The 15,903-nt window shown below is 45.6% G+C and overlaps 1 protein-coding gene across 1 annotated transcript in view; it reads left to right on the top strand.

Moving 5' to 3' along the window:
- The window catches only part of prkcab (protein kinase C, alpha, b), a gene marked incomplete at its 3' end in the record, with an annotated part of 626,135 nt that overhangs the window by 484,709 nt on the left and 125,523 nt on the right, over nucleotides 1–15,903 (top strand). Inside the window, exon 8 of the mRNA XM_084328655.1 lies at nucleotides 7,436–7,529. Within this exon, the coding sequence (XP_084184781.1) occupies nucleotides 7,436–7,529 (94 nt within the window). The remainder of the gene's footprint in view (nucleotides 1–7,435; nucleotides 7,530–15,903) is intronic.

Genomic DNA, 15,903 nt, shown 5'->3' with positions numbered 1-15,903 from the left:
GTCTCTCTGTCCCAGTTGCTGGTGTGCGCAGGCGTTTGTCTGACCACAGCAGCTTGAACAGGCTGTTGGGGTGGTGAGGGTCTTTCATTATTCTGCAGGCTCTGGATTTGCACCTCTTGTTATATAAGTCCTGCAGGGGTGGTAGTGCAATACCCGTAGTACGCTCAGCTGAGCGCACCACTCTCTGTAGGGCCTTCTTGTCCTGTGCCTTGCTGTTTCCATACCAGGCAGTGATGTTTCCAGTCAAGATGCTCTCTACAGCTCCGGAGTAGAAGGAATGGAGTATCTTCCCCGATACTCTGAACTTCCTTAACTGTCTCAGGTGGTAGAGGCGCTGCTTCGCCTTTTTTACGACTGAGTCTATGTATATTGTCCATGTCAGATCCTCTGAGATGTGGACCCCCAGGTACTTAGCTCCTCACCCTGTCCACGGTAGCCCCGTTTATCCACAGTGGTGTGTGTGTCCCCTGCTGTGTTCTCCACTTTATGCCAAGATTGGCCACCGGAGATCAGGAGGGACAGAGACAAAGACAAAGGCGGCGGCAGGAAGAAACACAGGGGTAGGAGAAGCGGAATCAGATTAAGGTTTAAAAAGATCTGCTTACCGTCCGGCGATCCCATCCATCTTTCTGGCAAATGCACGTTCGCTAGAGGGTAAGATGGACGATTTACGGGCGAGTGTCCGATTCCAGCGAGAGGTGAGGGACTGCAACATCATGTGCTTCACGGAGACATGGTTGAAACCAGCGACTCCGGACCACAGCGTCTCTCCCTCGGACTCCTTCACCGTCTTCCGAGCGGACCGTACAGAAGCCTCCGGGAAGAGCATCGGCGGGGGTGTCTGCCTCCTTACCAACAACGGCTGGGTTAGCCCAAAGGAGATCAAGATACTCTCCCATTCATGCTCGCCGGACCTGGAACATCTGGCCATTCAATGTCGCCCGTTCCACCTTCCCAGAGAGTTTACAGCGATCATCATGACTGCGTGTACATCCCTCCCCAAGCGAACACCGCCAGGGCCCTGGCAGAGATACAGGGACATCTCAACATCCACCAGATAAAACATCCGGATGCAGCCATGATAATAGCCGGCGATTTCAATCAGGCGAATCTGAAGAAAGTGATGCCATCCTTTTTTCAGCACATCGCCTGCTCCACCAGAGGAGGAAATATGCTGGATCATTGCTACACCCCGTTCAGAGCCGGCTACAAGGCAGTTCCGGCTCCTCCATTAGCGGGAGCTACAAGCACATCTGATCTTGGAACCAAGTATGTTTTTGTCGATATTCCAATGTACAGTTTTGCTTGTACAGTTGTACTGTTTCCCCCCCCCCGCCTACCAACCCCCCCCCCACCCACCCACCCAACCACCTCCAATGTACAGTTCCCCCCCCGCCCCACCTACCCAACCTCCTCCAATGTACAGTTTCTACGTCAAATGTATATACTCTCTTTTTTAGACTCTTTTTGTGTCACAAACAGTACTGTATTTGCAAATCTGGTATGTCATAAATGTATAGATGTAGCAGTACTGTCTGTATGTCATGTATGTCATATATGTTATGATGAATTGAAAATGGCGGACCCTGATGTAAACAAGATGAAAGTCTTTCTCTGGTCTGCAACCCCTTAACAATTGTGTGTATTGAGCTGTACTGTACTGTACCCATTCTGCAATCTGTTAATAAAGTTTTCAATCAATCAATCAATCAAGACATCACATCGCCTGCTCCACCAGAGGAGGAAATATGCTGGATCATTGCTACACCCCGTTCAGAGCCGGCTACAAGGCAGTTCCGGCTCCTCCATTAGCGGGAGCTACAAGCACATCTGATCATGACTCCATTTTCCTCTATCCTGCTTACAGGCAGAGATCACGTGACGCCGTCGTGTCACATGAGGTAAAGAGATGGTCCGACCAATCAGAGGCCACGCTTCAGGCCACGCTTCAGGACGCTCTTGAGGACGTAGACTGGAGAATGTTCGAGGGAAGCGCCAGTGACGTCAGCGAGTTCGCAGATACTGTTGTTAGCTTCATAGCAACCTTAGCTGATAGTATCGTCCCCACAAAGAAGGCGAGGGTATTCCCAAACCAGAAACCGTGGGTGGACAGTACTATCAGAGCAGCTCTGAAAACTCGCACCATTGCCTACAACCTGGGCAGAGAGACAGGAAATATGGAAGAGTACAAGACAAGGCTTTTAAACTTGCCAAAAGGACGTACAGTATGCTGACAAAATGGAGGCACAAATGGCATAGAATGACACAAGAGGCTTATGGCGGGGACTGAGGACGATAACTGACTACAAAGTCAGCGCCCCCTCAATGGGGGGCGGCGACGCCTCTCTCGCGGACAAACTCAACTCCTTCTACGCACGGTTTGGTGCAAACAGTGGCGCCGCTAGCTCAACGGCTAGTGACGTCACTGGCGCGCCGGCTGTTGTGGAGGGGGGGGCATCCGCAGGGGGGCGGGGACGCTCTCTTATTGACGGTACACAGTGTGAGAAGAGCATTTATGCAGGTGAACACCAGAAAGGCTGCTGGCCCAGATGTTATAACAGGACGCATACTTAAGTCCTGTGCTAACCAGCTAGCCCCTGTGTTCACCACCATATTTAATCGATCCCTGGCAGAGTCAGTGGTCCCTGCCTGCTTCAAGATGTCTACCATTATCCCGGTACCAAAGAAATCCTCCCCAACAGGTCTCAATGACTACAGACCGGTGGCACTCACCTCTGTGGCCATGAAATGTTTTGAGAGGCTGGTCAAGGATCACATTTGTGCTTCCCTCCCCAGTGATATGGACCCTATGCAATTTGCATACAGGCCAAACAGGTCCACTGATGATGCGGTCTCCCAAGTACTGCACAACACCCTCTCTCACCTAGACCGTCAGAAGGGGGGCTATGTGAGACTGTTGTTCATTGACTACAGCTCAGCGTTCAACACCATAGTCCCCACCAGACTGGTGGACAAGCTGATCGAGCTGGGTCTGAGCTCCGCTCTGAGCGCCTGGATACTGGACTTTCTGAGTGAAAGGCCCCAGGCGTTCAGGGTGGGGGGTCAGACCTCCAACACCATCACCCTGAGCATCGGGTCCCCCCAGGGCTGTGTTCTGAGCCCCCTGCTGTACTCACTATACACACATGACTGTGTGGCCAAGTTCAGCTCCAACTCCATAGTGAAGTTTGTGGACGACACAGTGGTGGTGGGGCTGATCTCGGACAACGACGAGAAGGCCTACCGGGAGGAGGTTGAGGTACTGGAACGCTGGTGCCAGGACAACAGCCTGCTCCTGAACATTGGTAAAACCAAGGAGCTGATCGTGGATTTTAGGAGGAGACAGCAGGAGACACACACACCACTGAGGATAAACGGGGCTACTTGAGCAGCTTCAAGTACCTCTCCCTGAATGTCAGCAAAATGAAAGAATGAAATGAAATGATTGTGGACTTTAGGAGGTTGGGGGCCAGGGACTACAGCCCTCTCAGCATCGATGGGGCACCGGTCGAGAGAGTGAACAGTTTTAAGTACCTCGGATTCCACATATCTGAGGACTTGACATGGACCACACAGTGTAGTGAAGAAGGCACTGCAACGCCTCTACTTCCTTATCACCTCCTGGTTTGGGAATAGCACCGTGACAAGACCGCAGCAGACTACAGAGAGTGGCCCGTTCAGCCGAGCACACAATTGGAGGTGGGATTCCCACTCTCCAGGACATTTATAACAAGTGTTGCAGGGCCAAGGCTAAGAGAATAATCAAAGACTCTAGTCACCCAAACAACTGCCTCTTTGAACTGCTGTGGTCAGGCAAGCACTACCGGTTCCCATGGCCAGTACAGAGAGACTCAGAAGGAGCTTCTATCCCCAGGCCATCAGGATGCTCAATGACAATGACACTATGTAACAACCCATCATCTACCAGGGGTGTCAAACTCATTTTCACAGAGGGCCACATCAGCATTATGGTTGCCCTCAAAGGGCCAAAGACCGTATAAATGTTAATGTAATGTAAAATAAATGTAGCTACACATTTACATATTGTTAAACATGTTGTTTCTGTATTTATTACTTATTCAAGTTATACATATTGCAAATGCATTTGCATAAATGTAAAAATATATGTTAGCTTATGTTATTTTAACAAATAATTTTAGTTTATCAGAACCCCATATTACTCCATCAATCAATGATCAAACCATTCAAGTAAATAACAAAGAAGAATATCATCAAATACAAGCTATGACATTAAGTTAGTTCAAAACCTTTTTGTCACAGTCAAGAGGGGCAGAACTAACAACTGTGAGCTGCAAAGAACACGTGGGACAGATGTAGCAGATGTTACAAAAACAAATGGCTGCACACAACCTTGCAGAGGCCATACATCCAACTAATGGAAGATAGTTTAATTAACTTTAATTAACAGATTGCAGAATGGGTACAGTACAGTACAGCTCAATACACACAATTGTTAAGGGGATGCAGACCAGAGAAAGACTTTCGACTTGTTTACATCAGGGTCCCCCATTTTCAATTCGTAATGAAATTGCTATTATGTGTCTGCATGAACACACAACTGTAACTGTACTCAAAAATAACAAAATAAGGGTTGTCTCAGTTCACAACTATATTGGTCAAGTTTTGGGTGGGACTTGTTTGCGTCCCTACAGCTTCTTATTCAATTGAGCGAGATGCTCGGTTATGTCACACAGCCAGTTTGCATCTGACAGTTCAGACAATATTTCTTCAACCCTTTGTTACCTATTCCGCCTGGATCTTTTTTGTATTTTGGGCTGTAAAATTGTCAAAGAATGTCTGAGGAGTAAGTGCTTTTGGCTTTTTTCCTTTGTTACTTCATCAATACCTCAGATGTTCAACATACATGTATGTGTAACAAGAATGTGTAATAACTAAGGCTGTCAAAGTTAAAGCTTTATTAACGCATTAACCCACAATTATTTGAACACTGCTATTTTTTAACCCAATATTAATGTAAAAAAAAAAAAAAAAAATCACCTGAGCTCTTGGGGGGCCACATCAAATGACGTGGCGGGCCGCATTTGGCCCGCAGGCCGTGAGTTTGACACCTATGATCTACACTCTGCACACACATCCACATGTACACACTCACTTTAAACAAACACTCACCTTACCACTTACTTTACTCACTTTAGACACTTTAACGCACTTTATATTTATCTATTATTAAAGAGATTTACACTACATCCATACCTCATTTGCACCCTACCCTAAGTTTTGTACCCCATCTCATTTCTGCATTGTACCTCACTGTTACTCATTTTACTCTGTATTGTATATTGTATATTATGTATATTGACTTTACTTACTTTTACTTACTTCTTAATTACTTTTTTTTAATTAATTTCTTTACTTACTTTATTTTTACTGTATGTAGCACACTCTCGGGGGCTCATACAGAAATACGCATTTCATCATAAAGTATTTTGTATTTTGTTGTGACATATACAAACTTGAACTTGAACTTGAAGATTTATTTGAAAAATAGGTGATATTAGTTGATGTTAGCCAACTCAGGGAAAAATGTATCATCTGTTCAGCACAGGCTTCATATAATGTAATGTTAGTTAATCCTTTTCATATTTACCATAGAGATTTGGAAATACACCCCAAATGGGGGGAATGACAAATTCGACATCAGATTTCAGCACGTCAGCACTACAGATGTTGATCTCTCTGTCTCTCTCTCTCTCTCTCTCTCTCTCTCTCTCTCTCTCTCTCTCTCTCTCTCTCTCTCTCTCTCGTGGTATAATTTGATAACTATAGATCCTAAAATGTACTGGAAAATGTCCCTAGGAAGTACATAGGATTTGGGCAGAACACAGCTGTCCCATCAGTCAACCAAAGGGCCAAGTTGGAGGCAGCTATAAGTTACAGAAGAACAGATCTTTGATGCAGAGAATAGGTATTTCTACAAATAGATAGTCAGTTAAATAAAGTAAGCTTCACTATGGGCAAAAGGACTAATACACTTTTAGTTTAATAAAAGTTAATGATAAATCATAGAGACCATAAAGTATACTGGGAACAGGATGTGATCAAGGCTGCTCCCAGGATAGGGTGTGTGTGAAGCGACTTTGGAATGTGAGTACTGAGACAATGGAAGGTCAACAGAAACTATTTACAGGGTGGTGGCCAAAAGGGTTAAACAAAAGATGACCACATCTCATGTAGTTGTTATCTCTTACCCAGCTGCCTGGTGACACAGAAGGCAGACAAACTGGTCTGAGTGGTATATAGGAGGAACGATCTTTTAAGGAACTTGGATTCTTTTTAATTGATAATATGCTTACAACGAATGTGAAATAAACTGCAAATATTACTGTTATGTTGTGCTAAGAATCTTGGACGTAATGATATGAAATATGCTGTGTTTATGACAGAGAGTCATCGAGGTTACAATCAAGCCTTTTCTATAAACCAAACTGTTTAAAATAGATATAGATCTAAGCTAAAAGAATAATTATAAAACTATGAAACTGGGCTTGATGGTAACAGACGGTGATTCTCAGCTCATATAAAGAGTCTACTAGTTAAAAGTAATATGTCTGTGTTTAGAAAATCAATCTCAAATCAACTAGATATATCTTGAAGCTTAAATACTAAAAGGTATTAAGTTTAGTTTAGGCTATTCAACTCTCTGACTTTAAAAAAGGCGTAAGTCAGTTGGTCTGTTTGGAAACCACCCACTTTCAAATACCAACGGTGAAAGCTTGCGATTGGATGATACCATATGTGTGATGTCACTTGGTGACGTCACGCCGAGATTTCTCCCTCATTGATAAAAGGGGGGTGTGGGAATCACAAGAAAAAAAGATACACGAGAAGAGACACACACCACCCCCCTGGAAGAGGACGGAAAACGAGAAACAGACGAGGAAGAAGCTTTTGAAACGAGAAAATAATCCTTTTGTTGTCATCAGACAACAGAGAAAAACAACAGATCGACTCGACCATCGGGTCTACATTGAAGACCATTCCTTTTTAACAACTTTTGATTATTCTAATATTATTGTCAAACGGCATAGTGTTTGGTACATTAATATTATTGCACAGTATACTCATTGAACCAGATACATTGTTGTTCACTTCTTGACTTTGAATTAAAAACAGATCTGAGAAATAGAATCCTCTTCATTTTCCTGCTTCGCTGCCGTCCTACAAACCGTGTTGGTTTTATCAGTAAATAGGTTTTAAGGTGTAATTTAGAAACACAACGCAGAGTAAGTTAGATTAGATGGTTTTTTAAGATAAAACCCTTATTCCTTTTACGATACTCTCTCTCTCTCTCCCTCTCTCTCTCTCTCTCTCTCTCTCTCTCTCTCTCTCTCTCTCTCTCTCTCTCTCTCTCTCTCTCTCTCTCTCTCTCTCTCTCTCTCTCTCTGTTCCCTAGGTATAAGATGTTAAACCAGGAAGAGGGAGAGTACTACAACGTGCCCATCCCCGAGATGGACGATGTCAACCTGGAGCTGCGACAGAAGTTTGAGGTGAGAACAAGAGGACCTTTGTGGTTCATACACTCTGGGTTACCCTTGAAGGAGAGGATTAAGTATAGCATTACTGAGAAACACTGTTCTTTCTCTCAGACCTCACACAAGTGTATATGCCCACTAATCCAGAAACTCAGATTCAGAGCGTTTAGAGTTAAGCTAAATGCATTTCACTATCTACTCATCATGATAACTCCTATACCCTCACCCTCCCATCTGACTGTGGGGAAGGTGTACGTTTTTTGGAACATTCTCTCAGAATCCTGTCTTAGCATTCTAGAACTCTGCAGCTTTTAGCGGCTCAACTGCTTTAAATTCTATCTCACGTGTGAGTTTGTACACCACATCAGCTCTGCGATGAACCATGACTACCCTGCAGATCCCGTGTCTAGAATAGAACAGATTAGGGGTGTAACGGTACACAAAAACCACGGTACGGTACATACCTCGGTTTTTAAGTCACGGTTCAGTACGGGTTTTCGGTACAGTGGGGGAAAGTTTGGCTTTCCATGTTCCACTCAGGAGTGTGCAGTAACTAATTGTACTTGTAGGGCTGTCAACGAATATTCTATATTGAAATTAATAATCGACTTGTAATTTTTTTTATTATTATAATAATTATATTAGATTGTGAAAAAAACAGCCCCCGGTGGGCGGTCGTTAGTGGTTAACATACCGTTGTACTCGTTCGGTACACTACACAACCATTCGGTACGGTACGGTACACACTGAAACTGTTCGGTTCGGTACGGATACGCGTACCTTTACACCCCTAGAACAGATACATAACACAGGCAAAGCAGTTGGCTTTGTTATGATCAAGGTTTTCTATCATTTATAACATCTTTTTTCTTTCAACTCTTTCTGCGGACATTCTCATTCTTTCTTGTCGAATTGTGTTTTTGGTGAGGGTTGATTATAATGGTTATATGCCCCCTAGTGGCCAGTTTGTTTATTGCAGGGCTTTACCCCCACAGCTTTTCTGTCAGCCGTGGCTCTGCTGCACATCCCAATAGGGAGGTAGTCTGACGTCACTTTAGTTCCCTACACGTCCACCCGTATAGGGATTTATCATTGGGAAAATGTATTATCGGCTATTGTAATAATTCTGCCTCATGAACATTGGCAAGCTTTCCATTTAGAACTACACTTACCAGTATCGTCGTTACACTCCGGGGCAAAGCACTGCACCATGCCGGCTAGCAAGCTAGCTAACGTTTCGTAAAAAACAATAACGTTATAAACTATATGCACAATATGTACAACAAAACAATGATTTACATTAGTGATTTAATATGCAGCGAATTAACATTATACGATTTCAATTATAAATACAAATAGGGTAACATGGTTGTGGCTTTTAAAAATGGTGGTTTATGATCATCAGAGCACTAGTGTTGGGTGAAACAGATACTAGCCACAGATTCAGGGTCAGTTATTTTCCCATTGTATGAATTGTTAAGGTTATGTAATGTAAGGGAAATTTGATCCTAGGTCTGCGACTAAAGCCAGGAATTTATATGTGATGGCTGTATTGTGTATCAGTATTGTATATGATTTTAGATTGTCCAACAAATTCAATTAATCAATCAGTCTACGCTGTGGTGACGTCAGTCAGCAGTGCCAAAGTGAAGTATAGTTCCTCAGTGAACGATTTCCTGCTTTCCTGCTGTCAGACGATTTTTTCTGTCGCTCTGCCCTATCGTTACCTTAAAACTGCTCACTCTCTCGAACGGTGCCCCGTTGATGCTGAGGGGGCTGTAGTCCCTGGCCCCCGACCTCCTAAAGTCCACAATCATCTCTTTCGTTTTGCTGACGTTCAGGGAGAGGCTGTTCTCCTGACACCATCGCGCCATGTCCTCTACCTCTTCCAGGTAGGCCCTCTCGTCGTTTGCAGAGATCAGGCCCACCACACATCAGCAAACTTGATAATTGTGTTGTTGTTCCGCTGTGCCACACAGTCATGTGTGTACAGCGAGTAGAGGAGGCGGCTCAGAACACAGCCCTGGGGGTGATGGATGAGGAGATGCAGTTGCCTGCTCTCACCACCTGAAGAAACAATAGGAATTTTCCATTGGTCTTCCCAGCCCATGTGACCATTTCTAGCATACATGTAGGTTCAAGTTCAGCATTCAGGAAGACAGAAAAAGACCAATCTAGATGTTTCAAGATTTTAGTCAATTCTAAAGCTAAACAGGCTGTGGGTGACATAGAGAGATACTTTCTCTTATTTAGACCAATTAAATATGTGGAACCATATAAACCCGCTACCTTGAGAAATACCTACTGTACAGTATGGTAAAAAAGATTGAGTCTCTGTTCTATGATTAATGCGTTTAACTGAATTATTTTTTCCGTTTAATTTGATTGTTTTTCAGAATCAGTCAGTTATAAGTCGTGTAGCTCCGCTCTGCGTCATACTGGAATCCACTTCCATATCAGTATTAGCACTGAATACATTTTCACATGCACCTTTACACACCCATCCGCCTGGCCACACCCCCATCCGCTCCTCTACATAAGCAGGGGTGTGGCCATATTAACAGCTCCTTCCTTGATTTCACCACGGCGAGTGTCTGTATACACCACTTTGAGATTAGTGAAATGTTGAAGAGGAGCTACGATGAAGGAGCTGCGTTGACATTATATTTATATTTTCTCTCTCACTATTTTCGAGGAAATACAGCGATAATGTCTTTGCCACCGGGGTGTCTAGAAGATGATGATCATTCTGACCTCCACCGGCATTTTCGTATTAGGGGCTCGCGTCGCTGGCCTAATCCCCACCGGCATTCCTCCAGCTCTGCAGTTGGACAGGTATTACCTCCGCTCTGCAGTTGGACTTTGCTTGAGAGGCGATCGGCTGTGTGAGGGCTAGCTGCCTCTCCGGGTGGGTGATGGTTTTGATATGCGAGCGCCAGTTGTGTTGCTATAGGGGGAATGGCTACACGACTTACGAAAGCCGGCTCCAGGCTGGTACCCTTTTTTGCTGCCTCTTAGCGGCGTGGAGAGTGTTCTGGTTTGATGCCCACGCTACATGAGCTCCTCATCGGGAGCTCTATTGCCTGGGACCGTATCCGAATCTGCGGTTCAATCCCCCGGATCTCTGGACAAACGGATACTCTCTGTCACCGTGCGAGGCCCTGCCTTTCAAGATGAAAGTTACCCAGCGCGAGGGAGGTGGGTTTGGTGTTTCGTTATATGTCTCCACGCTCAAGTCGGCTGCAGCCCATGAGGGAATTGTGCCGGCACCGCTGTGTCTGATAATCACCGTTCTGAAGACTGTGTTGACTTCTTTTCCTCTTCTCTCTTCGGATGAGGAGAGGGACAGACAGCGGCTGTCTGAAGTGTTGGCCTATATTATGTTCTCACGTTGTGCAGTTTCGGTGGTAGCCGTTTAGCTTGCGTTCTAGCTGGGTTGAGCTACCTGTTAGCCAGTTAGCTGTTAGCTACGACGCTAGCTCTGTACGCTCGCTCGGCTGGGAACATTAGCCTGATGCTACCAGTTAGCCTGGAGTTAGCTGTTAGCTTGTGCTACACCGTTGAACATTAGCCGTGAGAATAGCAGGCCATAGCACTCTGACTACGACGTCATCTTTGACAGAAGATGTAGTCGGCCCTGCACCATGATCGGCTGTTGGAGGGGGGGCGTTTCGCCGGAGCCTTGCTCCGGCCTTAGCTTCTTTTGCCCCGCCAGCGAGGGCCTTCGTCAACGGAGACCAGCCTCTCAGCCTGCGTTCATTGGTGCAGGTAAGGGTCCATTGGACACTTCCCCCCTCTTCCTTCCTTCCCCTTTCCGAATGTTTTGTAATAACGATGTTTTTTTCCAAAACGTATGTTGCTTCACTACATTTGGGGATGCGACATGTGTTGTGTGTGAATTGTCTTGATCGCTTTCTCTCTACCTAGAAAACGGCGTTGTTTTTTACGTGAGTAAAAATGAACTGGTTTTGTTGTATGATGAGAGGTTGTGTGTTCATGTAATGTTAGGCAACGTAGCTGAGCTCACAACTGGCTGGGTTAAAAACCCTGCAAAGCTATGCATAGTGGCATGTGATCGAGGGGTGAGTCCCTCTCTCAGCTTGTGATGACAATAAACAGGTGGCGAGTTTCACATATTAACAGGGCTGTACCTGTTCAAACGTATCAGGGGTAAGGTGGTGAGGGGTGGTTTTTTCCCCCGGTTTTCCCCTGGGCCCCCCCCCCTCCCCTCAAAACATGATATTGTTTACAATATATTGTTTCACTATGTTTGTGGGGATACAGTGTAACCCCTCAGCTTCTGCTGGGGTTGTGCTCCTGCTTAGAGAGGCAATTTTTTTCTGAAGATTGTTTGGTCGCTGTCATGTGGACTTAGCAAGGCCTGTGGCCAGTACTTAATCGAGGACTTGTGTCTTCTCTCGTTATGAAAGACGGTGTTCCTCTTACGGTAGTGAGAGTGTACTTTTGCCTTTTTTGTTGTGATGGAGGGTTGTCTGTGTCGTTAAGATCCACAACTAGGTTAGGTGTTGGCCTACAGAAGTTACATGTGTAAGCTCTTGTACCAGGGCCCTTAAAGGGGCCCTCTCTTGGTCTGTGTTTTTTCTTCCTTTAGGAAAAGGTGTAAAAATTCAGGTGGCAGGTTCGCACATGAGTCTATGTGAAGCTGTTACCTTGACAGGGGTACAGGCGCTTCATGTAGCACGCTATGACTGGTGTCATGGCTCTACTTTGTCATTGCATCGTATCAGGGGTGAGGGGTCATGAGGGGGTGAACTGATAAAACCTCCCTCCCCTTTTTCTGATTGGTCAGGGGGTTGGGCCTCCTGTCCTTCGGGCTTCCTGTCACGTTGCTGGATCAGCGTGTCACAGGGTAGGGAGGGGGGGGGAGTTTCCTGGTCCTAAGGCTGAGCCCGAACCCTGTTTTTAGGGTTCGAACGTTCGCCAGGGTTTATCGAACGAACGTTCGAACGTTCGTTTTTTGTAAATTCTTTTATAAAATCTTTTTTTTATTAAATTTTTTTTTTTATTGCATTTTTTATTTATTTTTTGTATTATAGATCCTACGGAGGGCGGCATTGCATAATCTATTGGTGAAAAAACATGTTGTTTACAGTGGTGGCTGTTCATGTAAACATGTAATTAAACAAAGCACTCAGAAGAAAATAAACAAGCTACTGAGTACTGCATCAAAGTTCCTAGGGGCTAGATAAACAAAGGCATTCGTTTTGTGGCATTAATGTTATATAGTTAGTGTTACACGTTCAATAACAGGTATTCACTCTTGGTCGACGGGAAGGAGAGAGGCGCGCGCCTCGGCTCCTTCCACCGTCTACCTCGGAACGGGGGACGACAGAGAGACATCGGCGCGGGGGTCCCGCCGGGCTCCCAACACGCCTGCCGCCTCGGCCAGAGTTGTTTCCAACGCAACCACCTCCCGCCATGAAGCTCGCGCTCCGTGGCCGAAAAAGGCTGGTATTCATTAATGATCCTTCCGCAGGTTCACCTATGGAAACCTTGTTACGACTTTTACTTCCTCAGCGGGGAGCTAACGCTACGTTAATGCTTCTCTCAAGCAGATCAATGGCGGCATTGCCGGAAGTAAAAAAAATAATAAACGCTTGCCGATTGGTGGTAACAGCAGAGGCGGGTGCAAGCGGTGTGACGTAATTGGCAGAATCGCCTGTCATTCAATCAAAATTGTTCTATTGCATTGGTTGAGACTAGAGCTCTGGTTGAGTATCCAGCAACAGCCCGGCAGAGACCATACTGGTTGAGCCGAGCGACTCGGGGGACGCGCCGCTTCACATCGCCTCACCATCGTTGCGCCTGCTTTCTTTTTTTTCACCGAACGTTCGAACCCATTAATTAAAGTCCGAATGTCAGCTTAACGAACGAACGTTCGAACGTTCGGGCTCAGCCTTACCTGGTCCCACGCCATATTGGGCGGTGGGCCACGGAATTCCCCCCGCCATAGAGTACGTCACTGGGCGCGTTTCTATTGGTTGTGAGACTTTCGTGAGTTATTTTCAGGCTCGATGTTGTGGACCTCTGTTACAGGGAGTTTCAGAGCCTCCTCCTCAGGGAGTTTCAGAGCCTCCTCTGTGAGTTTCAGAACCTCCCTCTCAGTGGGGGAGCCTCCTCAGAGTTTCAGAGCCTCCTCCTCAGATTGTCAAGGTGAGTAGAACTTAAAAAGAAGTTCTGCTCTGTTGTATGTGTATTGAGCTTGGTAGGTGATGCAATGCAGTAGAGACGATTTGTTCTTCTGCTCTGCTCCCTACTAGTAGTGTGTATATTGGGTCAGAGCCTCCTCGGTGAGTTCAGAGCCTCCCTCTCAGTGAGGGAGCCTCCTCAGAGTTTCAGAGCCTCCTCCTCAGAGAGTCCTAGTCCAATTGTTACATAGCTCAATGTTGCATATGTCTTTTCAATTTATTGCTCACGTGGGAAGTCTCTCTGGGGGTTCCCCGTCCCCTCTTTTGTGGAGCACGTTGACGGGGTGTTGTTTAGGGAGTTCCCTGACTCCTCGCCTGTAATGGTCGGTTGAGTCATGGGATTCCCCCCGCCATAGGGTACGTCACTCCCCATCCCCTCTTTTATGGAGCAGGTTGACAGGGTGTTGTTTTCCCTCAGCCGCGTCGTATGGGACCCATGTCCGTATTTTTTTCTGTGAAAAAAGCGGCTTCTTGTCGTTCTCCCAGGCGGCTTGGAGGAACGGTATCTGGGTTCTTTTTAGAATGTCCATTGATATGTTTTGGGTCTCGACGTGTACATAGTGCTGGCCCTGGGTGCTTCTGATAGGAACCATGCATGGGCTTGTGTAGCACTTGTGTCACTAACAGTAACAGCTGTTCGCCACGGGCACAGTTCTAGGTTCGAATGAGGAGAGGAGTAATATGCACAATTAAAAGAATAGTAGACCAGAGGCAGAGTTATAAGAATAACCGGTGTTTTAATTAAAAGCGCGCTAGCTAAACAGTAATAATACATACAGACTTAAAGGACAAGTAATGCTTTGAAGTATCCCTTTTAGGTTATTTCAGTAACCTCTCCTTTCGGGAGGGTTAGTTCGATATCAAGTCCTAGGTTGATTGGATCAACACATTGGGGTTCGTTCAGACGTCTCTGAGGTTATCATCGGTAACTCTATATCAGTTTATCAGGGGAATGCAAATACCTTATTAGGTGAATTTGCCCTTTAAACCCTCTTTCTTTACAGGAGAACCATCAGTGATTCAGCTATAATCAATATGTCATCTAGAATGGTCTATTATGACATCACCACAAACGGTCTAGAAGGTTCTATGTTCTAGAATGTTCTATTATGACATCATATTGTGATTAAGCATTTACCCTTTAATTCCCCCTTCTTATAGGAGAATATCCGTACCCATATATCAAGTTAAATCAAATCAAATACAACATACAATATCAAAATAACTCGGGAGGGGGGGGTACGAGCTAGAGCATATCTGTGTAGGTTTTTAGATAACAGGTATTAGGGGTATATCCTGTATAAGACATTTGACTAAATGGTAATTTCATTGGATATGCACTGTAATTAATGCTTGTATATCTTATCGTGTGTTGTCATGTTTGTTTATATGTTTGTTTAAAAAATAAGAAAAAAAAATATATATAAAAAAAAGAAGAAAAAAAAATATCAAAATAACACAAGGTGAACGGGGTCGAAGCCCGTGGAAGTCCTTGTAGTCTCGTTCAATCAGTTCAATCCTACCGGACTGTTGGTGTAACAAGAGTTGAGCAACAGGGGTATTCACATCAGGCTGGCATTAGCCTTGGGTTGCTCATTATTGAAACAGCGTTTTTTTATGGGGCAACTGGGATGGAGTTTGTCTCTTCTGAGCGCCAGTGTACTAGGCTTGTCTCGACGAATTCTCGTTCGTCTCTGGGGGATGTTAACAGAATAGATCAAAGCATTGGTAGAGGGGTCTCACGCCCTTGCGGTGGGCCACCGGGCGCGGTGCTTTGTGTTCTGACCGTCTGGGTGGTGCCCTCTATAATGTTTTGGATCGACACACGTACCTACCCCCCTCCTGGTACTGGGGATGGCGGCGTGATTAGGGCACGGGACTGGTTCTGGTCGCGCCGGACCAGGTGAGTTAACCCGTTGTCCGCCGGGGCGCAGATCTGCTGTTCTGGTACCCTGAGGGACTTGTGCTTTTTCGGGGGGGAAATGCCGGGTCGGTCCGGGCGTTGCAGGGTTTGACGTTATGGAGATGTTCGTGGTTATGTTACTACGTGTTATCCCTCACTGTTGCTTGGTCCATGTTGTGTTGTACCTTGCGCCGTGCTGAAGGAGCCTGGTCCTTCTCCATTATTTTTCGCCCCTCTCTTCTCCTGCTTGGCGGGGCTGGGAGGGGGCTGTTGAGGT

Source organism: Notolepis coatsorum (genome assembly GCF_963971535.1).
Source record: "Notolepis coatsorum genome assembly, chromosome: 14".
Lineage (NCBI taxonomy): Eukaryota > Metazoa > Chordata > Actinopteri > Aulopiformes > Paralepididae > Notolepis > Notolepis coatsorum.
Note: the sequence above shows the minus strand (reverse complement) of the source record. Positions and strands in the feature narration are given on the sequence as shown.